The 26,587-nt window shown below is 42.4% G+C and overlaps 1 protein-coding gene across 1 annotated transcript in view; it reads left to right on the top strand.

Moving 5' to 3' along the window:
• HECTD3 (HECT domain E3 ubiquitin protein ligase 3) overlaps positions 1-26,587 on the top strand; it is a 1,089,315-nt gene that overhangs the window by 937,441 nt on the left and 125,287 nt on the right. The window contains exons 19-20 of the mRNA XM_044085764.1: positions 12,204-12,278; positions 19,392-19,473. Coding sequence (XP_043941699.1) covers positions 12,204-12,278; positions 19,392-19,473 — 157 coding nt within the window. The remainder of the gene's footprint in view (positions 1-12,203; positions 12,279-19,391; positions 19,474-26,587) is intronic.

The following is a 26,587-nucleotide window of genomic DNA, read 5'->3' as shown; positions in this document are numbered from 1 at the left end:
GTGTCTACTGAATAGTTATGCAGTGTGACAATGCCTCCTGACAGTACAATGAAAGGGAGTTTATTCGAGATTTCTCCTGGTGGAGGCGCATTTCATTAACTTGAACATGTTTATCGAAACCAAAAGTTTTGAATCTTGACACTATTTAAGTACTACTTCCTTTATTGATGCAGTATATCTATATTTGGTGACCCTGAATATGCTGTATGCTTTCATACACGCTGCCACTCACAAAGCTGACGGCCAGTTTTTCAGTTTTATGTGAGAGACTTTCATTGCCAATTGACATTGTTTACATTTGATTTTTTACTGCAGGCAGAATGTCCACTAGATGGATGCCTGACTATTAACATTTGCTCACCCTTAGCTGATGGGAGTTCATGTCTCCCTTTTCTTAGAAGTTTGCATGCTTAAATTATTGCAGCTTATGAGAACAAAACCGAGCATAAATGTTTGTCACACATTCCCTAGTTTGTTGTTAGTTACAAAATTGTATTGTCTTGTATTAGAAAGTGTTGCCTATGATGCATGGTGTGGTGGCAAAAAGAGACTGTAAAGACTCTTCCTGAGGTCAAAGAGCTGCATTGTCAACTCAGACTGCATGTACAGCAATTCATTATTTGAATGACCCTGAACCTACATATATGTTAACAGGAAGGAAGTATATATATGTTTAAATCTAATAATTATACAAGCAAACAGTATGATGTTATATTTGAATAGCTCATTGAATTATGTTTAAACATGTAGCTCGCCATTTGTCAGATTATATCACAACACATTCACAATGCAGGTAACAGGTAACAATCTGTGAAATTTGAGTTCACAGCTTCTGGAACATGTAATTCCTTTTAGTATACCTTTGTAGTGGTAGCACAGGCAGTAAACCAAAGGCTACCTTTGTTAGCTGATCCAAGGCTAGGCATTTACAACAGATTCTCAGATTTTGTGCTTTAACAGACTGTCCAGACACTTAGCTGTACTTTTAAATGCACATTTTTCCCGTCAGTTTAAAAGTTGGTAAAAACAGTTGAAAACCATTTTTTCTCTGGGAAATAGTGTTTGTTTTAATTTTGGGGGCTGGAAAAGTGTATTTAAGTGCTTTTTGTTGTATTTTTATTAGGGAAAAAGTGACTGCTTTTTTACTACTCTAAATTTTTACCTGCTTGTGCTGCTTGTTTTCCGTGGGGAAAAATGGCATCATTTGCAGCTTGACCATGAAACAAACCACCAATCTCATGGTCGGTCCTTATTCCAGCCACAAAAAGAGAATGTTAATCAAACAACTTTTGCCACCGCAGCAGACTAGCAGTTTCTTTTCTGCAGGTGGATGACTCTTCTGTAGCCAAAGATGATTCCTCAGACCACTCATTTTTTACCATGAGTCTTCTGGTGTAGCATCTGCAGCCACTCTGTGGAGGTTCCTCTTTCTCTGAGACTATTTCCAGAATGTGCCAGTGGTTTCAGTAGGAGAATACTGGGGTTTCTCAGTCCCTCTAAAGCCTTCACGCATTCCCCCAGTACTGTCAGCAATGGAGGACATATGTGCATTGCCTGCAGTTTTCCTGGTAGTTAGCTTGCTGCCTTTAAAAATCAGATTATACAAAGTTCCTCAGCACTCTTCCCAAACCTGACCCAGCAGCTATAGCTTTAGTTAATCCTAATGCTGCTAAACAGTTAATACCAATCCTGTACTTTTTGACAAGGATGTGAAAGTACTTTAAGTACTGGAAAAGGTGTTATGTTTCTGCAGCTTTGATTTTTCAGAATTTTGAATTGTCAGGCTCATACGTTAAAGTTTATCCTCACTTAATTGTGAAGTATGAGGAATGTGTCATCTGCAGTTTCTTCTTGTGAGGAAAAATCTTCTTTAAATGGATTTGTTTCTTCAGTTTCACAGGCCAGAACTTATTATTTGAAAGTGTATGTATGACTTGATATGACCACTGATGCAGTTTTGCATAGGTTTTCCTGGCTGTGTTCTCAGTTCCTGCTAGAAAATATGAAAAAAAAGTGAGATTTTAAATTCTCCGTTTCATAGAGATTTAGTTTTAGGTACCATTGCTGAGGAGGTTATCACAAAGTGTGATGAGAGGGGTGAGTTGATGCAAGGAATCTTTGAAAATTTTCAGCCCTCGTTTTTCAAAATATTATGTTACCCCTTGTGCAACATAAACAGACTCGGCAAAATGCTGGCAAACAGACATTTAAGAGATGGGAAGAGGGTTTCCAAAAAGAAGGTAGGACCCCCCCCCAACCTAAGGACAGTCTAACAAGTCAGAATGACCACCCCCACAGTCCCTTTTCCTTTCCAGAATGTCTGAATCTCCACTTCTCTCTTTGGCAGTAGATAGTTTCAGAAAAATGGGTTCTGAAGATCATTCTTCAAGGTTACAGATGACAGTGAGAGGAAATTCCTCATTTTCAGGGGGTAATTCCTCATCCACCAGACCAGATTTTCTATTTCCCTCTGTCTTTTAATATATGTTGTTACAGAGAGTAAGAGGGATAGTTCCTCCTCACCAATTTCAGAAAGGTTTTTGTTCAAGGAAGTTTTTTTGCACCAAAGAAAGAAATTACTAGAGACCAGTTCCGAATCTTTCTTTGCTAAACCAGTTTGTGACAGTGCTCAAGATCAAAATGCTGTCACCTCACACATCCTTTTATCTCTTCTTTCTCATTTAAGTTTTCTGGTAAAACTGCATTTAAAAGATGCTTATCACATTCCTATTCATCCAGATTTCAGGTGTTAAAGTTTTGTGTGCCTAGATCACATTGTCATTTCTTTGTTTTACCCTGTGGACTATTCGCTACACCAAGAATATTCACAAAGTGTCTAGCTTCCGTTACAGCTCACTGCAGGCCACAGGGTATCCACGTTTTTTCATATTTAGATGACTTGCTTATTTTTGCAGAGTCTTTTTCAAAGTATCTGGAAGCTGTCTTGAGTGAGAGCATTCTTATACAAGATGTGATTCCAAGAGAACATTCAAAAGTCTTTTTTGACTCCATCACACAGGATTGTGTCCCTGTGGTGTCTGCTAGATACCTTAATTCAAAGAGCTTTTCTTCCACATGAGTAAGTAGATCTATATCTATTTCTATGGTTTCCCAATCAGGTTTTGGTCTCTGCAATGAAATTTGTCAGAATTTTGGGTCTCATGGCACTCCCAGCAAAGTTCCACTTGAGGAAGATACAGTGGTCTCTGAAGTCTCTTTAGTCCCAGAAGTAATACCCCTTGTCTTTTCAAATGTCGGTTCTAGTATTTATCAAGAGAGATGTCTATAGGTGGGGACAGCAAATATCCCTAAGTCTAACTCTCCCCTTCTCTTCTCCCTGCTGCAAAGCAGCCAGTCACCACAAATGCTTCAGACTTTGCTTGGGGAGAAGTTTCAGGAGGGATAAAAGTGCAAGGTGCTTTGGGACACCAAGGATAGGTGCAAGCACATAAATATAAAATACATGCTTGCTCTAATCAAGGCACTCCACACTGTGAATCATTTTTGGCCCCCTGGACCACTTCAAGTTTTGTGTAATGTGGTCCATCAACAAGCAAGAGGGAACTAGGTCTTACCCATTTGTGAACTAGCGATGTTAGCTTGGGATATAGCTTTACAGAACAGTCTTATGCTACAGGTATCCTACATCCTGTCAGAGCAAAACTGTGTGGCAGACTACCTGTGCAGGCAAAGGCAGGTGCTCACGAATGGAAACTGTATCATGGGGATCTTCCAAGATTTGATCCATCTGTGGGAGTTCGTCAAGTAGACTGCTTTGTCTCCTGTCTGAACAGTAAGCATACAAAATTCTACTCCAGGACTCCATGCAAGAATGCCTGGAAGACAGGTGCTTTTCCACCCTTTCCACTGATATCCAGGGTACTTCTGAAGATTCAAATGGAATGCCTCAAGATCATTGTAGGGACTTCCATCTGGTTTAGGCAACAGTGGTTCTCCCGCCATTCGGAATTGGTCAGGGGCAATTACCACAAACTTTCTCACAGAATGGACCCATTCACACAAGAACAGGGGTGTTTGATACACCACAACTCCAATCAACTTCAACAGACTGCCTGAATGATAGGGTCTTAATTCCCTTTAGGCACCTTTTCTCTGAGGATGTGCAGCAGGTGCTAATGAGGACAAGAAAGCGTGCTACTAGAAAATCATGTATTAACAAATGAAGAATGTTTTCTAGTTGCTGCTAACAGCATAAGCAGCATTTAGTCAGGGTTAGTGTTTCTCTGTTTTTACAATATTTGTGAGTTACCATCCTATGGCCTTTCTTACTGCTCCTTCAAGGTTCATTTATCAGCCATGTTGTCATGTCTGCCCATGGATCCCTCTCTTTCAATGCATTCTCATGTGAAAATGTTTTTGTAATGTGTTTTGCATAAGAGACCTTCAAGAAAACCCGATGGCTCCTCCTCGGGATCTTAATTTTGTGCTAGAGAAGCTAACAGTTGCTCAATTTCAACCAGCTGATCAGATTGACTTGAGGTTCTTAACGTGGAAAATAGTTTTACTTCTTGCTCTGTCTGACCTCTGCAAGAAAAATATCTGAGCTGTGTGCTCTTATGGTGAGCCAACCCTGTCCCATTTTCCACAGAGATAGGGTTAGTTTGAGAACTAATCCTTCTAATACCTAAAGTGGTATCAGAGTTTAATTCAAGCCAAACTATCTGTTTTCTTAACTGAACCCAAAAATGAGGTAGGAAGTATATTCTATACCTTGGATGTCCAAAAACAACTTGGGCACTGTCTTGGCAGAACAGAATCTTTCATATCTTTTGATCAGTTGTTCATTTCATGTGAAGGTAAACGAGGAGGCAATCTGTGTCTAAGCAGACTATTTCCTATTACCTTTTGTTATTCTCATCTCAACAAAACTATTCCAGGCAAGTTCAAGGCTCATTGTAGCAGGGCCTTGGCTTCATCTGTGGTTTTTGGAAAGGTTAGCATTCCAGAAGCAGCAATTTGGTCCTCTGTACATACTTTTACAAAGCACTACAAGCTTGATTCTTCATCTAGGTCTAAATCAGGCATTTCTAGGACCATTCCTAGGTAGGGTAATCTACTCCTATAGCTAAGGCTACTGCAGCTGTGATAATTATGAGCAGTACTACTGTTGTGTAAGTAAACTTACCGTTACAGTAGATGTTCGAATGATCAGTGTTGCAGAAGCCCCTCCTTCAATCCTCCTTGTTTTTTTGAGCATGTTGTTTTGTCAGGGTCTGTATATATGTGTATGTATATATGTGTGTATATTTTTACTGCTAGCTGTGTTCTGTCAGGGCTCAGCCTCACTCTCTCAATGGAAGTGAAAGCTGTGAAGGGCTTGGTGCTCAAACCTGTCTTTTGAGGCAACTCAGCTCGAGCTGCCTAATGGTTTGAGCATATGGAATATGCCCTGAAGTTTTGGAAGCTGGCTGGCTATTATATCTTGGGCTATTACAGCAGTCATTTGAAAGTCTACTGTTATAAGTTTACTTACATAACTGCATTTGTACCTCAGGCCCTAAATCGGATTCTGATGGGGAGGGCAACCTTTTAAATTTTCTTTTAGATTGCTGGGAATATTGTATTGTAATGACTAAAACACTTTGTTTTGCCTTTGCCAAAAGCTTATTAAATTATCTTTCACTCCCTTTGCTGAGGGTGATACAGAAGTGGAAATATGCTTCAGTATGTAATTTTCCTGTGAGCTTCTGTTGAAAAGGAGCTCTCAGATATATGGTCATCACCATGGGAGGCCCAAGTCCTCAGTGTGGGCCTTGTAAGGGAATAATATCCGCTCCCCCCTCTGATGCTGGAAAGAGTGGTTCTCAACTGGCCAAGGCAGATGTACGAGCAACATTGGAGGACATGTCTGCCTGTCTGCTCTTACCAGCTTCATGAAGAGCAGTGCCAGAGGAGTCAAGACAAGCTGACAAGCAATCTGATGGCTCCAAAATGACCACAGAGGAGCCACGCACTGAGGGCTGAGGAACTAAGGAAGCTGTAATAGAAACTGAAACCTCACTGGATACCTTTCTGTTCCTGGGGACTGGCTGGGGAATCTCCAAGAAAGTGGAACCCTGGTCCCATTAGTCTACCAGTAACAGTTTTTAACTTTTGGTTCTCTAAATGTAATAATTACCACAAATGATGAATCAGCAGATTAGTAGGATTCCACTTGTCCCGTAAGGGTTAAGGGATAAGACAAACTGCAAGCTTCTAAGAAGCTAGCCCCCAACAGAGTACCGACATTGACAGCAATTATAATAAAAAGGTACTGCACCTGCTTCTTAAGGTTGTAGAAGTAAAAGATGAACAGATTGAACAAGGTTATGTGTTGTGTTCTTCCCTTAAACAAAAAAAGGCAAGCCATGTGACAGTCTTTTTTGAGTATCTGGTGACCACACAGATGCATCCTCTTTTTCCTTGGACATAAATTCTTAAGTAGACAATAACGCTCTGGCTGTTATAGTAGTCAGTACCTGTAACAACTTTATACTTCGAAGACCTTGTGCTACCCTAAATAGTTTAGATAACCGGTTTTATTCCACGTTTTTGTTGGATATTAGTAGCCCTGATAAAGGCTGCTGGCTTCCTATCCGCTGGGTAGAGATGCACAGTAGTGAGCCCTGAGCCCTGATAAGGGCTGGTTGGTGGATCTTAGTTTTGCGATGGAACTTGGATCCTTCCATAAAAATGGACTTTAAGCGTGTCTCCACTCCAGTTAGCGTGGCTGTGCTGAGAGCCCTGATAAGAGCTTTTAGAGCTTCAAAAAAGCTAAAATCTTCAGTTCCTACAGTTTCTTCAGAACCAACAGGCATAGTACCAAAGAGTTAGTGTACCTGCAGGCTTTTGGCACTTGACCATCTACCTCTTGGGTTACTCCACCCGCTGATGAGCTTATTCAAGTTGATGTCTCAGCAGGAAGTGGAAGGCCCCTGATTGCATAGAACCAATCTCCAGGAGACATGACAAAATTCTGTCTGCCTCTGAAGACACAATTCTGGGCTGAGGGGCTAGCTTTTAATGCCATGATCATGGCAGCAGCCACAAAAAAGGAAACTGCTAAAAAGAGTTCCTCTATCCATCCACCCAATAGACAGTCTCGGGCGATGGATAGGTTGGAGAAGCAGGTCTATCGACTTTTGTTGGAAGGTCCTTGAATTACTTGGCAAACTTAACCAGACTTCAAAGGGAGCTGATCAAGGAGTTATTGGATACCCTCGCAGGAACCATTTCTGAGGATGTGCAAGAGAAAGTGGCTTTCCAGCTGGCTATCGTGGACTCTGTGGCCAATTTGTCCATGACGCTCATAACTAATGCAGCCAAAAGAGCACTAGAGGAGCAGGTTCAGGCGTTGCTGTTAGGAGACAAGCCCGGATGCCCCTGTGTGATTTTGCGGAGCCATTTAAGTCTTCATTTGTCAATGCACCCTTTGATGGATCTTCCCTGTTTGGTCCAAAGGTTAGAGAAACTTTAACCAGGTATGAGAAAGATGGATAGACCCTTGCTATGGTGGGCATATGTTTTTCCACTTCTCAACGACCATTCTCCAGAAATCAGAGAAGCAGTGGAAAAATTTGGTTCAAAAAGTCCCAAGGGCTTTTTCAGGACATATGTGAAAGTAGTCCCCTCAGGGGGCGGGGGGGGGGACTTCAGTGGAAGACGCCCCCCCCCCCCCCCATGACAGAGGTGGCCTGCAAAGTCAGGGTTTCAGAGATTCTTTCTCTGGTAAACCCTACCGGCACTCCTGAAAGGAGGCTCGATTGTCTTCCTCTGAAGGCAGTTTGGGGACACTTATCCCCTGCACCAAAATGCCTGGCTACAAATAACAGCAGATGCTTGGGTGTAGAGAATTATATCCAGAGGTGATACAATTCCTTCCCCTCTTCCCATATGCAAGAAAATCCCTGACATTCCACCCAGTCAGAGGGAACAAGCAGTTCTAGAAATCCAGAAACTGCTAGAAAAAGAGTCTTCCAAGAAATCCCACCAGACCAGAGAGTCTGGAATTTACTCAAGATTCTTTTTAGTGCCAAAGAAGACAGGGGACTGGGGACCAATTTTTGGATCAAGTGTACTGAAAAATGAGTTCACCAAACCAATTTCCGGATGGTCACAGTGCTCTCCATTCTTCGGTTTTTGGAAAAAGATGATTGAATGTGCTCAGTAGATCTTCAGGATGCCTATTAGCATATAAAAGTGGACAAATGATCCAGAAGATTCCTCCGCTTCCATTTGAGAGTAAATTACTTTCAGTTCAGAGTTCTGCCCTTTAGTCTCACCACAGCCCCTAGAGTGTTCACCAAGTGTAATGGCAGTAGTAGCAGCTCACTTGAGACTGCAGGGATTCTGAGTGTATCCATATCTAAGCGACTGGCACATCATTAACACCTCGACCCAGTATCGATTGATAGAATCAAGAGACCATGTACTCCATGTGTGCTCTTACCTGGAAATAACTGCAAATTACGAACAATCTAAATTAACCCCAACTCTGAATTTTATTGTTTAGAGGAGCCCTTCTAAATGCTCAAACTTCCATAGCTTCTCTTCCCTCTGTAAGATTGCAGAAAATCAGAGTTCAGGTACAGAAACTAATCAGCAGCAGAAAAGTAACCGCTTGCCTAGTCCTTCAGGCACTAAGCTCCGTGGCTGCAGCTATAACTCAAGTCCCTTTAGCAAGATTCCACATAAGGATACTACAGTAGTTAATAGCATCCCAGTGGTCAGTGTTACACCAACCCATGTCAGACCTGATTTTGATCACCAATCATTGCAAAAGGATCTAGCTTGGTGGATGCATTCTGAAGAGATTCTTCTAGACTGTCCCTTTGTTCTGTCAGAACCCCATGCCATAGTGACCACAGATGCCTCCTAGATGGGGTATGGGAGCATTATCTGGGTAGGACTGTCCAAGGCAATTAGTTCCCCACAGAGGCCAACTTGCATATCAATGTACTGGAGGTAATGGCAGTGCTTTGCAAGCCTGTCAGACTGCTGTTCCTTCAGGAACAATTGTGATTCAAATGGAAAGGATTTTCTCTCAGTGGGGCCAACCTTTCTGTGACTTGTTCACCTCTCCCCTAAGCAGCAAGTGCAGCAACTACTTTGCCGTGATCCCCCCTCTGGGGGAGTCACCGAGAGATGCTGTTCTCCACATTTGCCCCCCCCCCCCGAACTACTTTATGCGTTTCCCCCATTTCCCAAAATTTGTACAGAAAGCAATCGGGTTGAAGAGCAAAGTAATTTTCATTGCACTGTTATTGGCCTTGACAAATATGGTTCCCCTTTCTTTGGCCTTTTCTGATTCAACAGCCTTGGATTCTGGAGCCAGCTCAACCAGGGGGATTAATCCATCTGAACATTGTAAACCTCAAGCTGACAGCTTGGTTTCTCCAGTTACATTAATAGCCAGGCATCCCTCTCTCTCCTTCCCAGCACATCAGGTACTCTTAGCCTGTCATAAGCCAGCTACCCACAAACTATTTGCTAGTAAATGGAAGAGGTTTACCTTTTGGGCTCATGACGACAATACTGATCCCTTATCAGCACTCATTGATAAAAATCTTAGAATTTTTAGCTACACTTTTCAAGGCAGATGCTTCCCATTCTACCATCAAAGTTCAATTAGTTATTCTAATTTCCATAATGGTTTTAAAGACTCCTCCATGGCTTCTCATGAACTTTACAAAGCCTTCATGAAAAGAACGGTAATGATAAAACCACCTTACAAAGATCCTTCTCCACCTTGGGATCTGAAAAGTTACAAACCATTGTTCAGTCTCTTTTTGAACCTTCAGCTGAATGTGATCTAAAGTTTTTATCCTAGAAAACTATATTTTTAGTAGCAATAATGTCTGCCATAAGATTTCAGAAATACAAGCCTTCTCATGTAGACTTCCCTTATATGATTTTCCACCAAGATAGTGTCACTAAGAAGCAATCCTTCCTTTTTGCCTAAGTTAGTGTTAAGAGACCAGTATTAGTCAGATTATTAATTTACCAGTATTTTTTCCCAATTTTGCTAACAAAGGTGAACACTGCTTACGTTTATTGAATGTTCACAGACAATTGCACTTCTGTTTACACAGAACTGAGAATATAAGACAATCTTACCAACTATTTGTGTCATTTTCATCACAAGACTTGGTCAACCAGTGAGCAAAATGATGCTAGCCAGATGGCTCAAAGATTGCATTTCTTTTATCTATAATAAAAGCAAAATTATTTTGCCTAGGGCTAGGCCTTTAAAGGCTCATTCTACAAGAACAGATGATACTTCAGGAGTTTTTTCAATCTAGATCTTCTATGGATGATATTTGTGCGCAACAACTTGAGCTACTCCTCATACATTTATTACTCATTACAGATCAGTTTTGATCTTATGGGGAAGGGCATCTTTTGGTTCTATGATGCGCAGGAATATCCTTTAAGTCCACCCAAGGCCTAAAGTAGCTGGGGACTTTATCCCAAGATATGTACTCACTATAATGTTCCATCTGTTTTGTTCATTTCATTTATCCTTGACTCAGTTATTGTTATTATGTGATTCTAGGAATAGACTCTATGAAAGTTTTTGGGTTTCTGTCACTCTGTCTTTTTACAAACTTGATCTGAGGTAACAGGGAAAGGAGCATTGTGAAACAAACCCATATGTTGAGAATAAATTAAAATGGACAGCACAGATGGAACGTCCTGCTTAGTACATAACTTCTTATTTAGGTTTCTTTCTTTTTTTTTTTTCTTTTGCCATTGGATGTCACACCAACTTCTGGTCATTGGGCAGATCCCTACCCTCTACTTATTTTCCTGTTCATTATCATTTAGAAGCAAAAGTCCAAGGTAACTTAGAGAAAAACTCTTCATGCTACATCAGAAGAGTATTCGTATAAAATGTTACATCATTCTGCAAGCATGTATGTGCACTGCTTTTATGTCAAACACCATGTATGCATGGGAGTCATTTCTGTCTGTGGAGCACAAAGCAGTTTGCAGGAAACTAGGAGTATACAAGACAGACGTCTGTCAAGTACTGTTGCTGTCCTCATAAGGATGTAAGATGATTTTCACATGAATGCCTCCCTCCCACTTGATGATCCTCAGTTTTCCCAGGTTGGTACTCAAATTTATGTCAACTGCAGCTCAGTTAAATGACTTGGTCTAGTGCCATCAGGCCATACAGGTTTTCCATATCTCTCTGTGTAGGCCATTAATATGCTTGCTGTAGTCCTAAAGATAGGCATAGAAGAGAGTAAAGATAGAAATGTTGTTAATCATATTGAAGTGGCTGATGGAAGAATGTAGAACAGTTGCATTTAAAGTTAGAATTTAAATGTGATTTCAGAGTGACTTGGCTGAGGTGGAAGGGTGGATTGGTTCCTTGTCAGATATGATAAAACAAAATTAGAGTCACAATATAATAAGCATAATGAAGCCAGTAGCAGACAGGATTAAAAAATAAATGCATTTATGTAAACTGCTGTAGGCATGGAGACTGTGTTTTTTTTTTTTTTTTGTATAATTAGAGTTCTGTGCAGTAATAGCAGTTCAGACTTCGATGTGTGGTGCAGAGCAATGGATTGCAACCTAGATGAACAGGGTTCAGTTAGTGGCCCGGGTACTGTAGGAATCAGAAGAGGAGTGAGGGGTTCTGACCTGCTCACCTTCTCCTTGAGGGAGGGACCTGTTGTGAGCACTCAGTGAATAAATGGGGACTGTGGTTTCACTGGTGGAGACCAGGGAAACCACCATCCATGCTTGAGGATGAGGGAGCAGTGCTGCTTCCTGGCAATACTCGCTGCAGAAATGAGAGATAACCAGTGAGGTCAACCCATTACATGCCCCCTTCCCTCTTGCAAAAAAACATTTCTGCAAGGCACATATAGATAATAGAAAAATCTGAATCACACCTGATGCACTGTTTTAATAGTGGTCCCGCCTGACCAACCTGTGCCCCTGGTGATAGAGAATGACCGGGCAGATTGATTGAGAGAGGTCTGATGACTGGCAGGCACCAGGGATGAACAGCTGCCAAAATAATGTAACAGCATTATGACTGGATCTCAGTTTCTGAGGTCTGTGCCATGAGAAACAGAAGCTTTGGAGACCAAATAAATCGTAGGTGAGTTCTGATGTGAGAATAAAGTGTAGAACATAATGTAGTTGTTAAATGAATTTAACTTTATTTTATTTACTCATGGTAGCACGATATGAAGACCTTGAACAGTCCGATAGTCGTTTGCAGTACTTGTGGGAAGCCCTTACAAATTTCACCAACGGTAAGCAAAAAGTAGTTACCTTATTCATATTAACACTTTAGTTAATCCCATTAATTATGGGGGATGGCAGATAAATGCAAGAAATGAGAGTAAAGTTTAGCTGAACAAGTTAATGAAATGTATAATTTAATACTGTAAACGCAGAGCTTGATTTGCTTGGTCAGTATAGCGTTTATTCTAGTAAGAACCATCAGTAGTATTGCAGCTGTTTACATTACATTTTGTAAATATATGTTATTTATTTAGGCAGATGCCTTTTGTCTTACCTCTGTTTCCCTCATGGATTTGAGGTGAAGCATGTATCCCAGCACGCAAACATGCGGACACACACACACACACACACACACACACACACACACACACAAATAAACAAGGAGGCTGTCTCATCATTCCTCTCTCTCTCCTTGCAGGCAAGCATTTGCTGCAGAGGTTTATAAATGTGCATACTTAGCAGCACCCACCTCAGACAGCCAGGTTATTAATCACCTTTTATCTCAGCCTTGTGTAGAATAAACATTGATGTAGTAGTATGATGTTCTCAGTGTTTCACTGTTGCAGTCATCACCTGTGGGTAATCCCTGCTGTGGTAGCCCTCGGTCGGCTGGAATACCGAGTCAATGTTTTTGTGCGCCGACTGCCGTCACCTGTAGTCTGACGTCAGTTCGTTAGCGCTATAAAGCAAGGCGGCCAAGATCATTACATCAGTCTTTCTTGCCGTGGAACCCGTAGCAGAAGCAGTTCACACGAGTACCGGTCATCGCTACCAGAAGTTGAATTTCAGCTGAAAACTTCTAAAGCTAAGTACCCCATTGGGGACCCTTTTTTCTTGCTCTAACCGATGTCCGAAAAAGTTAACAGTTGTCTTGCCTGTGAAAAGCAGATCCCACACAGAGACTTCCATTCTTACTGCATCACTTGTTTAGGCCCAGACCACTATGTCCCTCGTTCCCGGTTCTGTGCCCTCTTTAATGCGAGAACCATTCGCCGCATAGGTCTTTTTGTAGACAATTATTTTTGTCTTCCATCTTTGAATTCCGATATGGCGTCCATCAGCAAACAGTCTGCTGACATTCTGAAAAAGCATAGCGATAAAGATAGAGATAGGCCACACAAGGCTAAGCCTTCTGACGACGCTTCCACTAAGCAAGTCGTCACTTCTCCAGAATTCATTGAGGCGCTTTCACAGCCCCTGATGCCCGACTCGCTTTATACGCAGGCCTCTGTTGAGGCCTTTTCGGACTCCAGTATGCCACAGAAATCCTCTTCGTCTTCCGAGCCTTTGGCTGTCTCTGCCTCGGTTGGTACCGGAGCCATGACGCAGGCACCAACTTCCAAGGAGGCCTTTGGCACTACCGATTCCAGACAAAAAACGACGTCTTTGCATCTGATTACCGTTTCTCAGAGATCGACGGATTCTGTCAGGCCTAGAATCCAGGCCACTCGTAGGAAATCTGCTTCTAGCCACCATCTTGCTACTGCTCCCCCACTCCAAGCTCAAATACTTAAAATGGTGGAGGATCTCATCTCCCTTATCCGAGGTTCTCAGGCCCCCACTCCTAAAAGGAAAAGGCATCCTTCTCCAGAAATTGACAGACCAAGAGTCTGAGGAATCTGATTATTATGCTTTTGAATAGGAACAACATCCCATTGACTGTTTGAGGATTCAGATGCAGAGGAATCCATCCCTTCTGCCTCCCCTTTGGAGGACCTCTCCTTTGGGTAAACCCTTCACTCCCTCAGGGAACATTTTCAATGGGAATCTCAAGACTTCTCACAGTCAAAGAAACAACTTAGAGAGTTTATGGACCTGCCCCAGCACAGACCCCTGATCATCCCACCTATTTTGGAAGTGGTGGATGATGTTTTCCATGAGTCCAGCTTAACCTCTGATGCCCTGCCTCCTGCCCCAACTAAACCTGACCGGTACTACAGAGTACCAGATTCTCACAAATACCTGTACAGGAATCCTGCTGCAGACCCTAAGGTCACTACACAGGGACCCAGAGGAGCTAAGAATAGTTCTGCCAAGAATCCTCTTCCTTCGGACAAAGACTCCAGAGCTCTGGACAAATGGGGTTGCAACCTTAGCTATCAGAGCACTCAATTGTCAGTTCCATATGTTAAAATATCAAAAACACACTTTGAAACAATTAAAACGGAAGATTGCTACCTCTGCTGACGGTGACAACTCAAAAGAGCTGGCAGAATTACTAGTGTAAGTTGTAGTCAAGTGGCCAAGCACTCATTACAGTGTGGATACAATGCCCTAGCAGCCTCTAGCAGGGCAGCAGTGACAAGATCTGTTATTAGAAGGCATGCATGTCTGAAGGAACAACCTCTCCCTGACTGTCAAGTCTAAACTTATTGATGCATCCCTAGATAAGGAACGCCTGTTTGGAGAAAAATCAGAAGAGGTACTTAAAAAGATGGAAGACCAAACAAAATATATGCAAACAGTAAAAGATTTCTTTCAAGTTCAACCTCTGAGATGCAGCAGGAACTTTCCCTCTAAGCACTGGGCCTTCCCTGCACCTAGCAGACAGAGCCAAGGTAAGCCCCGCAGGAACAGGCCATCCAGGCCCCTATCCCAGGGCCAGCAAAGAAGCAAACAATGGACCACTTCTGTCTCTAAGGCAGGGAATTCTAAGCTAAGCTTTTATGGCAAGCACTCACAATGACTCGCCCTCCCCCATCTGCCCTCCTTTCACTCATCAAAAACCTAGGAGGAAGGCTCACCCTCTTCAAGGACAATTGGGTCTCTATAACCAAGGACCAATGGGTTTTAAAAATCATTTCTCAGGGATACAAGTTCTCCTTCAGCAAACTCCCTATTCCAAGAGGGTACCCAGTTCTTTCCCCAAACCAGTGGGCAGAGCCATTGAATTAGGTCCAAACTCTAACAACCCAGAGGGCAGTAGAACCTGTCCTTCCAGATCAAACAAGAAAAGGTTTTTACTCCAGACTATTCCTTGTTCCAAAAGAAGAGGGCACTTGGAGCCCCATCCTTGCTGGTCCCCAGATTTAAAATGCTAACCTTGCAGCAGCTCCTGCCTATGCTCACACAAAATGCCTAGCTTGTGACACCGGACCTAAAAGATGCCTACCTCCACATCCCTATCAGGGAATCTTAAAGAAAATTCCTGCACTTCAGAGCAGGCTGTCAACACTTTCAGTTCTCTGCACTGCCCTTTGGCTATCTACTGCTCCCAGAGTATTCACCAAATGCTTGGCCCCGGCTATAGCATTCTGCAGACAGAGAAATATACAGATTTACCCTTACCTGGACGACTGCCTCATTCAGGCAGAGTGCAAAGAAAAGTTGCTCCAGGACCTTCTTTTTGTCAAATCACTCCTTACTTCCGTAGGGTTCACCATCAACGAGAAAAAAAAATCAAAGCAAAACCCCACCAGAAAAATTGTTTTCTGGGGAGCTGTGCTAGATACAGCAACCCAAATGGCCTTCCCTTCCTATCCCCAGAAAAGCAGAGCTTCCTGGCTCTCTACTTCACCCAGCTGGCTTCCAGAAGCCACCTCACTGCGAGGAAGTTCCTGCAAGCCCTGGGATACATGGCATCTTGCATCCTTCTCATCCCTCTCTCTAGGCTTCACATGAGAAAACTTTAGTGCTACTTAAAGAACCTTTGGTGTCAGCACTCTGTCCCTAGAGATCACTCTCCCTCTGATCCCTTGTATAAGGGCTGAATTTCTCTGGTGGAGAGGGGCTTGTGCCATGAGCAAGAGTCTTCCCTTCATCTTCCAACCCTCTGGCCAGACCATCACCACCGATGCCTCAGACATTACTTGGGGTGCTCACCTAGCAGGCAGGTGTACCCAAGACCTTTGGAATGCCCAGCAACTTCACTTGCACATCAACCAGAAAGAAATGATAGCAGTGCAAAAGGCTCTGACCTTCTTCCAACCCCATCTGAGGCCAGGGGTCCTTCTTGTAAAAACAAACACCACAGTTATGTGGTACATCAAGTTGCAGGAGGGCACCCAATCTTACCACATGTGCAGGTTAGCCATGAGTCTCTGGCTTACAGCCACCTCAATGGGGCTACACCTAATTGCCCAATACTTACCGGGATAAACAACACACTAGCGGACCACCTAAGCAGAAACTTACTGGACCCCCATGAATGGCAGCGCCACAGAGAAGTCTTTCTGCAAATCACCCAGAAGTGGGGGACCCAAGAAGTGGACCTCTTTGCCTTGCACCTCAGCCACCAACTGCACAAGTTCTGTACCATGGAGTATCATCTCCTAGCATGGAAGGTGGATGCCTTGACCTTCCCCTGGAGCTCCCTCTTTGTGTACGCATTCCCTCCTCTGCCCCTTATTCCCAAGGTTCTGATCAAATTAAGAGAGGAGAGACCAAAGGCCATCCTCATTGCTCCAGACTGGCCCAGACAGCATTGGTACCCCTTATTACGCAGTCTGACCTTACAGCCCCCAAAGCTGCTTCCCCTGATGTCAGACCTCTTGAACCCGGAGAGGGGGAAGGTACTGTACCCAGACCAACAGACTCTCAAACTCTCAGCATGGCATATACACTAAAAACTAACAATAAGTCCCTGTTAAGCAAACCGGTCCTGGACATCATCACAGAGACTAGAAGGCCCAGCACAAGAAAATCCTATGCAGGAAAATGGAAAAGATTCTGTTCCTGGAAACAATCAAAAGAGGGCAGTACCTCCCAACTTTCCATCCCTCTCATTCTGGATTACCTAGCAGAGTTGCTCAATAGTGGCGCCTCTTTCTCCTCTATTAAAATCCATGCCTCAGCCATCGCTGCCCGTTATGATTCAGACCCACCCCTCTTCTCTCCTCCTTTGATTAAGCAATTCCTCAGAGGGGCTTCTAATATCAGGCCTCCCAGAAGGCCTCCGATGCCACCCTGGGACCTGAATTATGTGTTAAAAAAACTAACCTTGCCTCCTTTTGAACCTGCCGCTTCAGCAGAATTGAAATACCTTTCTTGGAAGACTGCCTTCCTACTAGCTATCACCACAGCTATAAGAGTCTCGGAACTTCAAGCTCTCATGGCTGTCGAGCCTTTCATAATTTTCCATGCAGACAGGGTCTCCCTGAGGACTAACCCCTCCTTTATGCCCAATGTGGTGTCTGCTGTGACCTTTAACCAGGCCATACACCTTCCCACCTTCTTTCCAAACCCTCAAAACAAGGGGAAAAGAATTCTACACTCACTAGACCTGCACAGACAACTCTGATACTATCTGGTCCGTACTAAGCCACTCAGAAAAACAGACAAGGTTCTTGTAAGCTTTGTCCCAGGGGCAGAGGGGAAGCCCATCTCCAAACAAACCATTTCCAAATGGATTTCACACTGTATCCATTTTTGCTATAGACTACATGGGAATCTCATCCCTAAGTCTATCCGTACCCACTCCACTAGGGCAACCTCCACTTCCACTACCTTCCTCAGAGGAGTACCTACCAGGGACATCTTGGAAGTGGCCACCTGGACCTCTGTCCATACCTTTACAAAGCATTACCACCTACCCCTCTTTTCGAAGTCTAGGGGGTTTGCCTCTGCAGTTCTGCAGGGCCTGCTGTCCCATACCTAGGACTCTACCTATCCTTCCACCCTTTTCCTCAGCTTTGGGAATCCTCCCACAGGTGATGACTGCAACAGTGAAACACGAAGAACATAGTATAGCTGTGTACACTTGCCATAAATGTAGATGTTCGAGTGTATTCACTGTTGCAGTCTTGGTTTCCCTCCCTCCATCCCCCACTTAACATCTTCCCCTAGAGGGACACAAGCTTCCCAAGGTGGCCATTAGCCACCAGGACCACTTCTCTTTCTTTTCCCTTGTTCTTCTGACGGGTTAGGGCAAGAAAAACTGATGTAATGACGTCGGCTGCCTTGCTTTATAGCACTGACGACCTGACTTCAGACTACAGGCGATGGCAGCCGGTGCACAAAAACATTGACTCTCGTATTCAGGCCGACTGAGGGCTACCACAGCAGGGATAACCCACAGGTGATGACTGCAACAGTGAATACACTCGAATATTTACATTTATGGTAAGTGTACACAACTGTACTTTCCACTCTTCCCAGAGGAAATGTTTTGATTCTGCTTTTGGTCACAACTCTAGTCCATTTCGTAAAAACCCAAGCTGACATTCTGCTATCGGGCGGTGATTTCTCAATCTGAGTTCTCTGCATACCGATTTTTTTAAATACTTTTCCTTCTGCCTGCCAACCCACCTGACTGACATTCAAGCCTTCCCGTACTGAATGCCCATTCATTCCCCAATGGGCAGAACTTCCCAGATCCACAGGAACAACAGCTGTCTGAGGGAACCATTATAAGTTAGAAATCAAGGTTGCTTATTCCCTCACCAGCATACCAGTTATGAGAATATTTTTACTGTAGTGGCATAACTCATCCCCTAGTGGTTACATGAGCAGTTGTATCACCTCAAGGACCACTTATACCTTTTTGTCCCCATATGCCTACTCCTTCATGTGCACCACCAGGGCTACTGTTAAGGGCATTAATGATGCCAGCATCTTAACTGCACTGGCTTTCTGACAATCCCCTGACTTCCAGCAGAGATTGTGTGAGCAAAACAGTGGTGCAGGTTAGCTGGGATGATCATCATCTCTCCGTACCTCTTAATGGTCATGCCTGTCCTCCTTGCTGCCTTCAAACACCTGAACCACTAATCGAACTGGGACTGCTTGAGTAGTAGACAGGACTGTGTCCATCTGTGCCACTGGTGTAGGCTTCATTGGACTGAATTTTCCATCACAAAGTAAACTACAATTGTCATATAGTAGAAACATTCCCCATAATTTACTTCCTCAGTCTTATCACAGTAAAACAGTTCCACAAAGTGCTTTAATATTCCAAAGTCATTGTGACTGTTTAACAAATATGAGCTGATAAAATGTGTGATGTTTGTTAATAGTGTCCAGCAATTCATTTTTGCCTCATTTCTGCAAACATGTCCAGATATTTGAGTCACGTTGTGCATAGTTTGGAATGTCAGATTTCTGATTATTTTGAGAACTGCCCTATGCTTTTCATTTGCTTATTTATGCTTGAAACATTCCTTTTAAACATTATTTTCTTCTAGAGGATCGTAGTCGTTTCTTAAGGTTTGTCAGTGGCAGAAGTCGACTTCCTGCACCTATATTTGTCTGCCCAGATAAATCAGGGTGAGTTAAACTAGTTTTTTTTGGAGGGTGTTTTGCATATATATGTTTGTATGTCTTACCTGTTTTATTTTTCCCTTGATATTATTCCTTTTCTGTAGGATTCTCTTCCTAAATTTCTAATTAATTTCATCACATCATCCTAATATTTGCATATTTACATAAATATGACATTTTTCTTACAGCCACTTTATGCAGTATTAGACTGGTAAATGGAAAATATCTCAGGGAGACTAAAAGTTTAAGGCCCACTGATATCACTGCCACAGTACTAAAGGATGCAGACTTTCTGCATAGTGTTTATTTTGTGTACTTCATAGAGTCACAGTGCATTCCTCAAGATTTATTACAAGCCAGAAATTTATGAAAGCTAGCCTTCTTGTACTCCACACATGTATACGTAATGTACCCACATGCATGTGTACTTGTGTATAGGTGTGTGTGTGTGTGTGTGTGTGTGTGTGTGTGTGTGTGTGTGTGTGTGTGTGTGTGTGTAACATATATATGTATGTGTGTGTGTATATATATATATATATATATATATATATATATATATATATATATATATATATATATGTATATATATATGTATGTGTATATATATATATATATATATATATATATGTATATATATATATATATATATGTATATAAAATGTGTGTGTATAGGGAGAGAGTGAATATTGTTGAAACTAGCTTTGGTCGACATCTTTTAAGTCTGCCAAATTTGGTCGACTAAGCAGAAGGTTGTCAGGTGTACATGACTGCACAGTTCTCTGGGTTGAGGAATATGCCCTTTTTTCCGATATTGTGTGATCTGAGAGTTAGTGTTTATAATTAACAGGGAGTGTGGGATGCAGAGGGGCTTACTCCCTGCAAAAAAACATTTTTTTGTGATTTTTGTATGTTTAATTTTGCATGTGCCAGGGTTAGTGCTCTTCACATGTTAAGTAGTGTGACAACATTTGCATTGTTGATGTTTGGGTATTTTGCTTAAATTCAATACACTTTTGTGTATACATACACCTCATCCATAGGCTGTCACTTTGTGTGAGCAAAAGGTTAGGGATGCAGAACTGATAGCTTCCTAAATGATGAAAGCCTTCCTGAACAACTTTTGTCTCCAGTGATGGAAGAGGGAATGGGCTAATTGGCCAAGAGGGAGCTGATAATTGACAGGCAATGGAGGCAAGGAGGGGAAAATTTTAAGCTAGAGTGAAAGCATGATGTGGGCCACAACAGTGGAAAGCTGCTTATTTTAGTCATACTTTTTATTTATTTATTTACATTTGTTGACCGGGAGTGTCCGACTGGACGTAGGTCCATTTTCAGCGGAGGCCCGGGGAGAAAAGCTCCACAGTTAAAATAAACAGACAGTAGTTACATTGGATTACATAGCGATTAACAGTTTAACATAGCAATTACTTACAACATATTTACAGATGAAGAACATAGTACATCAGTAGACAACTAGAATCTTTATCTGTGAAGTACATAACAGACATTAACAAATGTTACAATAAGAAGTTCCTGCTGTATAATAAGTACTAGGCTTATGAGCAATCTGAGCTTGCTATAATCAAGGTAGTTAGTGGAGTGGAAAGAAAGGTAGTGGCTGGATGGGGTGGGTGATATTAGAGTGGGAGTTGCAAGGGCATAGCCAGCATGTTTTTAGGTGCACTTTTAGTAAAGTTTTGAAGTGGGTGCATGATGGTACGGAGGTAATTGTGGGTGGATAGGAGTTCCATAATTTGGCTATGGCGCAAGAGAATAGTGCTTCACCAGCAGAATTATTGGCTTTAGTGATCTGCAAGTGATTTTTGTTGCTGGATCTTAGTGGTCTGGTGGTGCGATAGGGTTGGAGTAGATTCTGGAGGGATGGGACATTTAGTGGATGGTTTACTAGTTTGTGGGCGAGTGAGAGTTGATACCACTGAAGGAGGTGAGGGAGTTCAAGCCAGCCCAGTTCAGCAAGTGAGAGACAGTGGTGACTACGGTAGGATGCCCCCGTTGCGAATTTGGCGATTTTGTTGTAGCAGGTCTCTAGCTTGTTTAGATCACATTGCCTTAGGTTGGTATATATTGGAGAGGCATAAAGTAGGGTGGAGATAAGGTGGGAATTTGCTATTGAAATCTTTGCTGCTTTGGTGAGAAGTTGCTTATTTCTGTATAATGTTCCTAGTTTTTTGTGGACTTTTTTATGGTCATGGATATGTGAATGTCAAATTTAAGTTTATTGCCTATTTCTACTCCTAGCAATTTGGTGTGTTCAGTTGGGTATATAGTGGTGTTGTCTTTTGCTGTGATGTAAAGTGAGAGTTGTTTTTGAGTATGTTTGGTGGGTTGGAAGATGAGTAGTTTAGTTTTGTTTGGGTTGAGTATTAATTGGGCATTGGATAACCAAGTTTCAGCAGAGGAAAAGGCTTCTTGTGTGACTTTTTTCAGTTTGGGTAGGGACTGGGCTGAGCAGATAATGGTTGAGTCATCTGTGTATTGTATGAGTGTGCCATGTTTGGTGGCAGAGGCTAGATTATTGGTGTAAACAGAGAAGAGTAGGGGTCCAAGGATGGATCCTTGGGGAACCCCTATGGAGACAGGTAGTTGATGTGTCATTCTGCCATACAACGGATTGTTGGCTGTCAGACAGGTAACTCTGAAACCAGTTGGTGACTGAGAGAAGGATAGGTTATTGAGGACAGAGATAAGTTGTTTGTGTGGGTCCATGTCAAATGCTTTAGATAGGTCTAGGAAAGTAGCAGAGGAGAGAGAGCCATTGTTTTTATGCTGAAAGATAGTGTTAGTAAAGGAGAGTAAGGCAGTGGTGGTGCTATGGTTTGGTCGGAAACCATGCTGAGTACTGGAAAGGAGGTTGTTAGTAAGGAGGTAGTCTGAGACCTGAGAGTGTATGCATCTCTCTAGTATTTTGGAGAGTGGAGAGAGAATAGCTATGGGGCGGTAATTGGTTAGTTCCGTGGAGGGTCTGCCTTTGTGGAGGGAAATTATATGTGATACTTTCCAAAGTGTGGGAACATAACTTTCTGACAAAGATCGGTTAATCAAGATGGATACTGGGTAGGCCAGAGCATCAGCTGCGAATTGTAGGTATTCACTTGGGAGGTTGTCTGCTGCTAATTTGGTGGGTTTAAGTTTAGTTAAGAGTTTTTTTATGTTGGAGGTAGGTACAGGAGAAAAAGAGAAGGCAGTGGGGAGATTACTAGTTGAAGGTGTGGGTTGGAGGAGGGGGTTGTGTTGTTTAGCTAGTGATAGTATGGTTTGGGTGAAGTGTGTGTTGAATGAGGTAGCAATATTTTCTGAGGAGTAAGGGATGTTAGGAGGAGGGGTACTGACTTTACCTGGGTGGAGGATGGAGTTTATGGAGCACCAGAATTATTTGGGGCTGTGTTGTGAGGAGTCTAGGGCAGACTGGTAGCATTGGAATTTGTCCTGTTTTATTAGCTTTTTGACTCTATTGCGTAGTTCTAGGAATTTCTGTCTAGTTGAGGAGGTTTTGGTTTTGCGCCAGTGCTCCCTTGCTCTGTCCCTGTTTTTCATTTCTGATTTAGTGGTTTTCTGTAGCCATGGGGGGGGGTTGTGCTTTGTTTCTGGAAAGTCTTATGGGGCATGGTAATTAAGGATGCTCAGGAAGGTAGTATTAAAAAATTCAACTGCGTCATCAAGACTAAGGTACTTTAGAGGATACCAGTTACATTCTTTGAGGGATGAGATGAATGTGAGTGGGTTAAAGTTTAGTTTTTTACGTATTTGACGGTAGATGACAGGTTTAGCTTGGTATAGGTATTTTCTGAGTAGGAATGTTGGGGAGTGATCACTGAGGCTATCTGATAAGCAGCCTGTTATATATGACTGGGGGCTCTTACTGACTAGAATACAACCCAGGGTAGTGTGCTTGCTGGAGTTTTTATTTATCCTGGTTGGCGACTGGACTAGTTGGGTGAAGCCATGAAGGTTTACATGATGGGTTGGATGGTTGCCAGAACAGGATTGCCAGTCAATATTGAAATCACCTAAAATGATAGTTTCTTGGGGGAGATGGTGGGTAGACCAGCTGAGGAGGTTTTTCTAGCGGAGGGATGTTTTGGCTAGGTGGGAAGTAGCATCCAATTATGTTGATGGTTTTGTTTTGGTTTATTTTGAGGTTGGTATATATTATTTCTTCATTGCCTATTTGTGGAGCTGATTATTCTAAGATCTGGATGTTTAGATGCTGTTTAAATATTATAGCTACACCACCTCATTTCTTGTTTAGTCGGTCTACTCTTAGTATGCCGTAACCTGTAGGGAGTATTTGCTCACTGGTAATGTGAGGTTTTAGCCAGGTTTCTGTCAGGGTGACTATATCTGGGGAGTACAAGTCTATGGTGGCATGGAGTTCATGGACTTTGTTAGATATACTTTTAATATTTAGGCTTAGTAGGAGGAGGTCACTTGGCTTTCTATTAGCTGTAATATGGGAGAAGTTGAGGTTTCTAGTCTGATTTATGAGGATTGGGGTTGGAGATGGTAGGGCCAGGGTTGGGGTGGATGTCTCCACTTTGGGCTAGTTTTGATATGCATGAGGTTATTCGTTTTCTCAGTTTTTGAATGTGTTTGTTTATAAGGGAAACTTTATGATTGTGCTCTCTGGGTAATAGGTATGGTAGGAGGGTTACTATGTTAAGTTGTAGGGATGCTTTATATTTGAGTAATATAGTTGGTAGAATATGTGGGGGTGCATAGGGATGGTTCTTGAGTTGGTGGGAGGGGAGCTGAGTGAGGGTGAGACATGAGTGGTGGTGTGAGTAGTAGTACAGTGGTAGTGGTTGAGTGGGGGAATGATGGAGCTTTGGTAAGATGTAAGATATGCAAGGAGAGTGCATGCAGTGAGCATAGGTAAGGTATGATTGTACATGTTAGTTGAGGAGGTGTGACAGTATTGGGAAGGTGGAGGAGGTAGTCTCAGGTTAGCGCTGTAGTTGGCCATTGGAAAGATGGGTGGGGTTTGTGAGTGTAACAAAGGTGCGACCACTGGGGGCGGGTGGGAATAGGGGGCAGGGTGGGGAGCGAAACGGGTAGAGACCCTGTTAGTTGCTCTTATGAGGGGGCTGGAAACATTCATTTAACAGAGTTAACTGATAAATGAACATATGATAGTGACAAGGGTGGTTGTAGTTTTAAAAATGGTGCCTGCCACAGGTAATATCTATTAACTTTGGGATTGTCTTAAGGTAATAAACAGGGAAGGGGGAGGGGAGAAAAAGGGTGTGAGCAGGCAGTTCTTTGTACTGCTGCTAATGAGCCAAAGCAAAGACAAGTTTGTGTTTAAGAAACAATCACAATTGACTAAGGACTGCTCTGAAAACTGTAAGTCATTTTTTAACCATTTCTCAGGTGGAAAAACAGGATAACCTTGTATCAGTAGGCTACTGTGGTCTCAGTTTAAATTAACACACACACAGTATTGATCAGTTATGGATACTATTTGCTAACAGAAGGGAATAAGAGAGAAAATGGAAGATGAGTGAGTTTGTGTGTGTGTGTGTGGGGGGGATGCTTACAAGCCAAAGCAGAGTGTTCTCCAGGGGAAAATGAATATTGGCTCAAACAGGTAGACATATACTCAAAGTTAACTTTAGCTGTTTGCGGACAGTTCAGACCCGGACAGTCATACTTGTGATTTGTTTCATGCCACTTTAAAATTCAGATTTACAGGAAGATATATATTTGTTCTGTTGTTTGAATGCTTATAGCATAGATAATTAAACATCACAGAAATGTGCATCTTTTGTGGTTGTGCATGAAAGTTTTCTGATGGAGCACCGTGAGAGGAGAGGGTGGACAAATGACAGTTTTCTTCACTCCTGGCCTTGGTTCCTGTAGGATAATGCTTGCTTGTATACTGCTGTTGATTTGCATAAAAAAAGCAAGTAGAACATTACATGCAGAGTAAGAAGCAGAAAATCAGCAACAAGAAACACCACTCAGATGAATCACTCACAGGTAGGAGGCAAATGCAGAAAAATGTTCCAGGCAGAAGAACTAAAGTGAATATTGCTTATTAAAGCAGACATAGGGAACAAAAATGTTTACTGGGTGACAATGAAAGTAAAGGTTTTCTTTTGACTTAATTTAGTTTGAAGTAAGATAAAAACCACCAGTGTAGCAAAGGATGTATAAATTGTAGGAGGTAATTTATCCTACTAGCATCTTGTTTATTGCTGGCATTTGTTGAGCAGTATATGTTTGATGCTGCCATTAATTGCTTAGCTCCAGCACGTTGATGAATAGTTGACTGATTGTTCCAAGAGAGCACCATCACAGCTCTGAATCATGCTTTTAAAGGTAAATATCAGGGGCCACACATGGTTGAGTACACTCAGGTCGGGTCAGTAGCCGAAAAAGCAACTTTGAAACTTAAAACTTCAGTGCTTAAGCTGGTTTTAGTGTTTTAATTGTAACCTACTTAACAAATTGCACTAAACAATTAAAAGACTGTGACATTTTTCTTTTTTTTTTTTTTTTTTCATTTGCAAAAGGGGCTTTTCTTCCCCTTAACACCACACTGTCTTCCTTTAAGACAGCAGGAGGGGTCAAGGGAGACAACAGCCCCCTTACAAATTTAACTAATGAAACTATGCATCTCTGATAGCAGTAGATTTAAGGAAACAACTTCTTCTTTCGGCTGTTCCCGTTAGAGATCACCACAGTGGATCATCTGTTTCCATTTCTTCCTGTCCTCCACATCTTGCTCTGTCACACCAACCACCTGCATGTCCTCTCACCACATCCATAAACTTTATCTTAGGCCTTCCTCTTTTCCTCTTACCTGGCAGCTCCATTCTTAACATCCTTTTCCCAATATACCCAGCATCCATCCTCAGCACATGTCCAAACCAACGCAATCTTGACTCTCTGGTTTTGTCTCCAAACCGTCCAACCTGAGCTGACCCTCTAATATGCTTATTCTTAATCCTGTCCATAGTTATCACACCCAGTGCAAATCTCAACATCTTTAACCCTGCCACCTCCAGCTCTGTCTCCTGCCTTTTTGTCAATGCCACCATCTCTAACTGATATAACATAGCTGGTCTCACTACCCTCTTATAAAGCTTTCCTTTCA

Source organism: Protopterus annectens, chromosome 10.part0 (genome assembly GCF_019279795.1).
Source record: "Protopterus annectens isolate FY-2018-M chromosome 10.part0, PAN1.0, whole genome shotgun sequence".
NCBI classification, from domain to species: Eukaryota; Metazoa; Chordata; order Ceratodontiformes; family Protopteridae; genus Protopterus; species Protopterus annectens.
The sequence above is the reverse complement of the archived record's forward strand: the minus strand, read 5'-3'. Positions and strand labels throughout refer to the sequence as shown.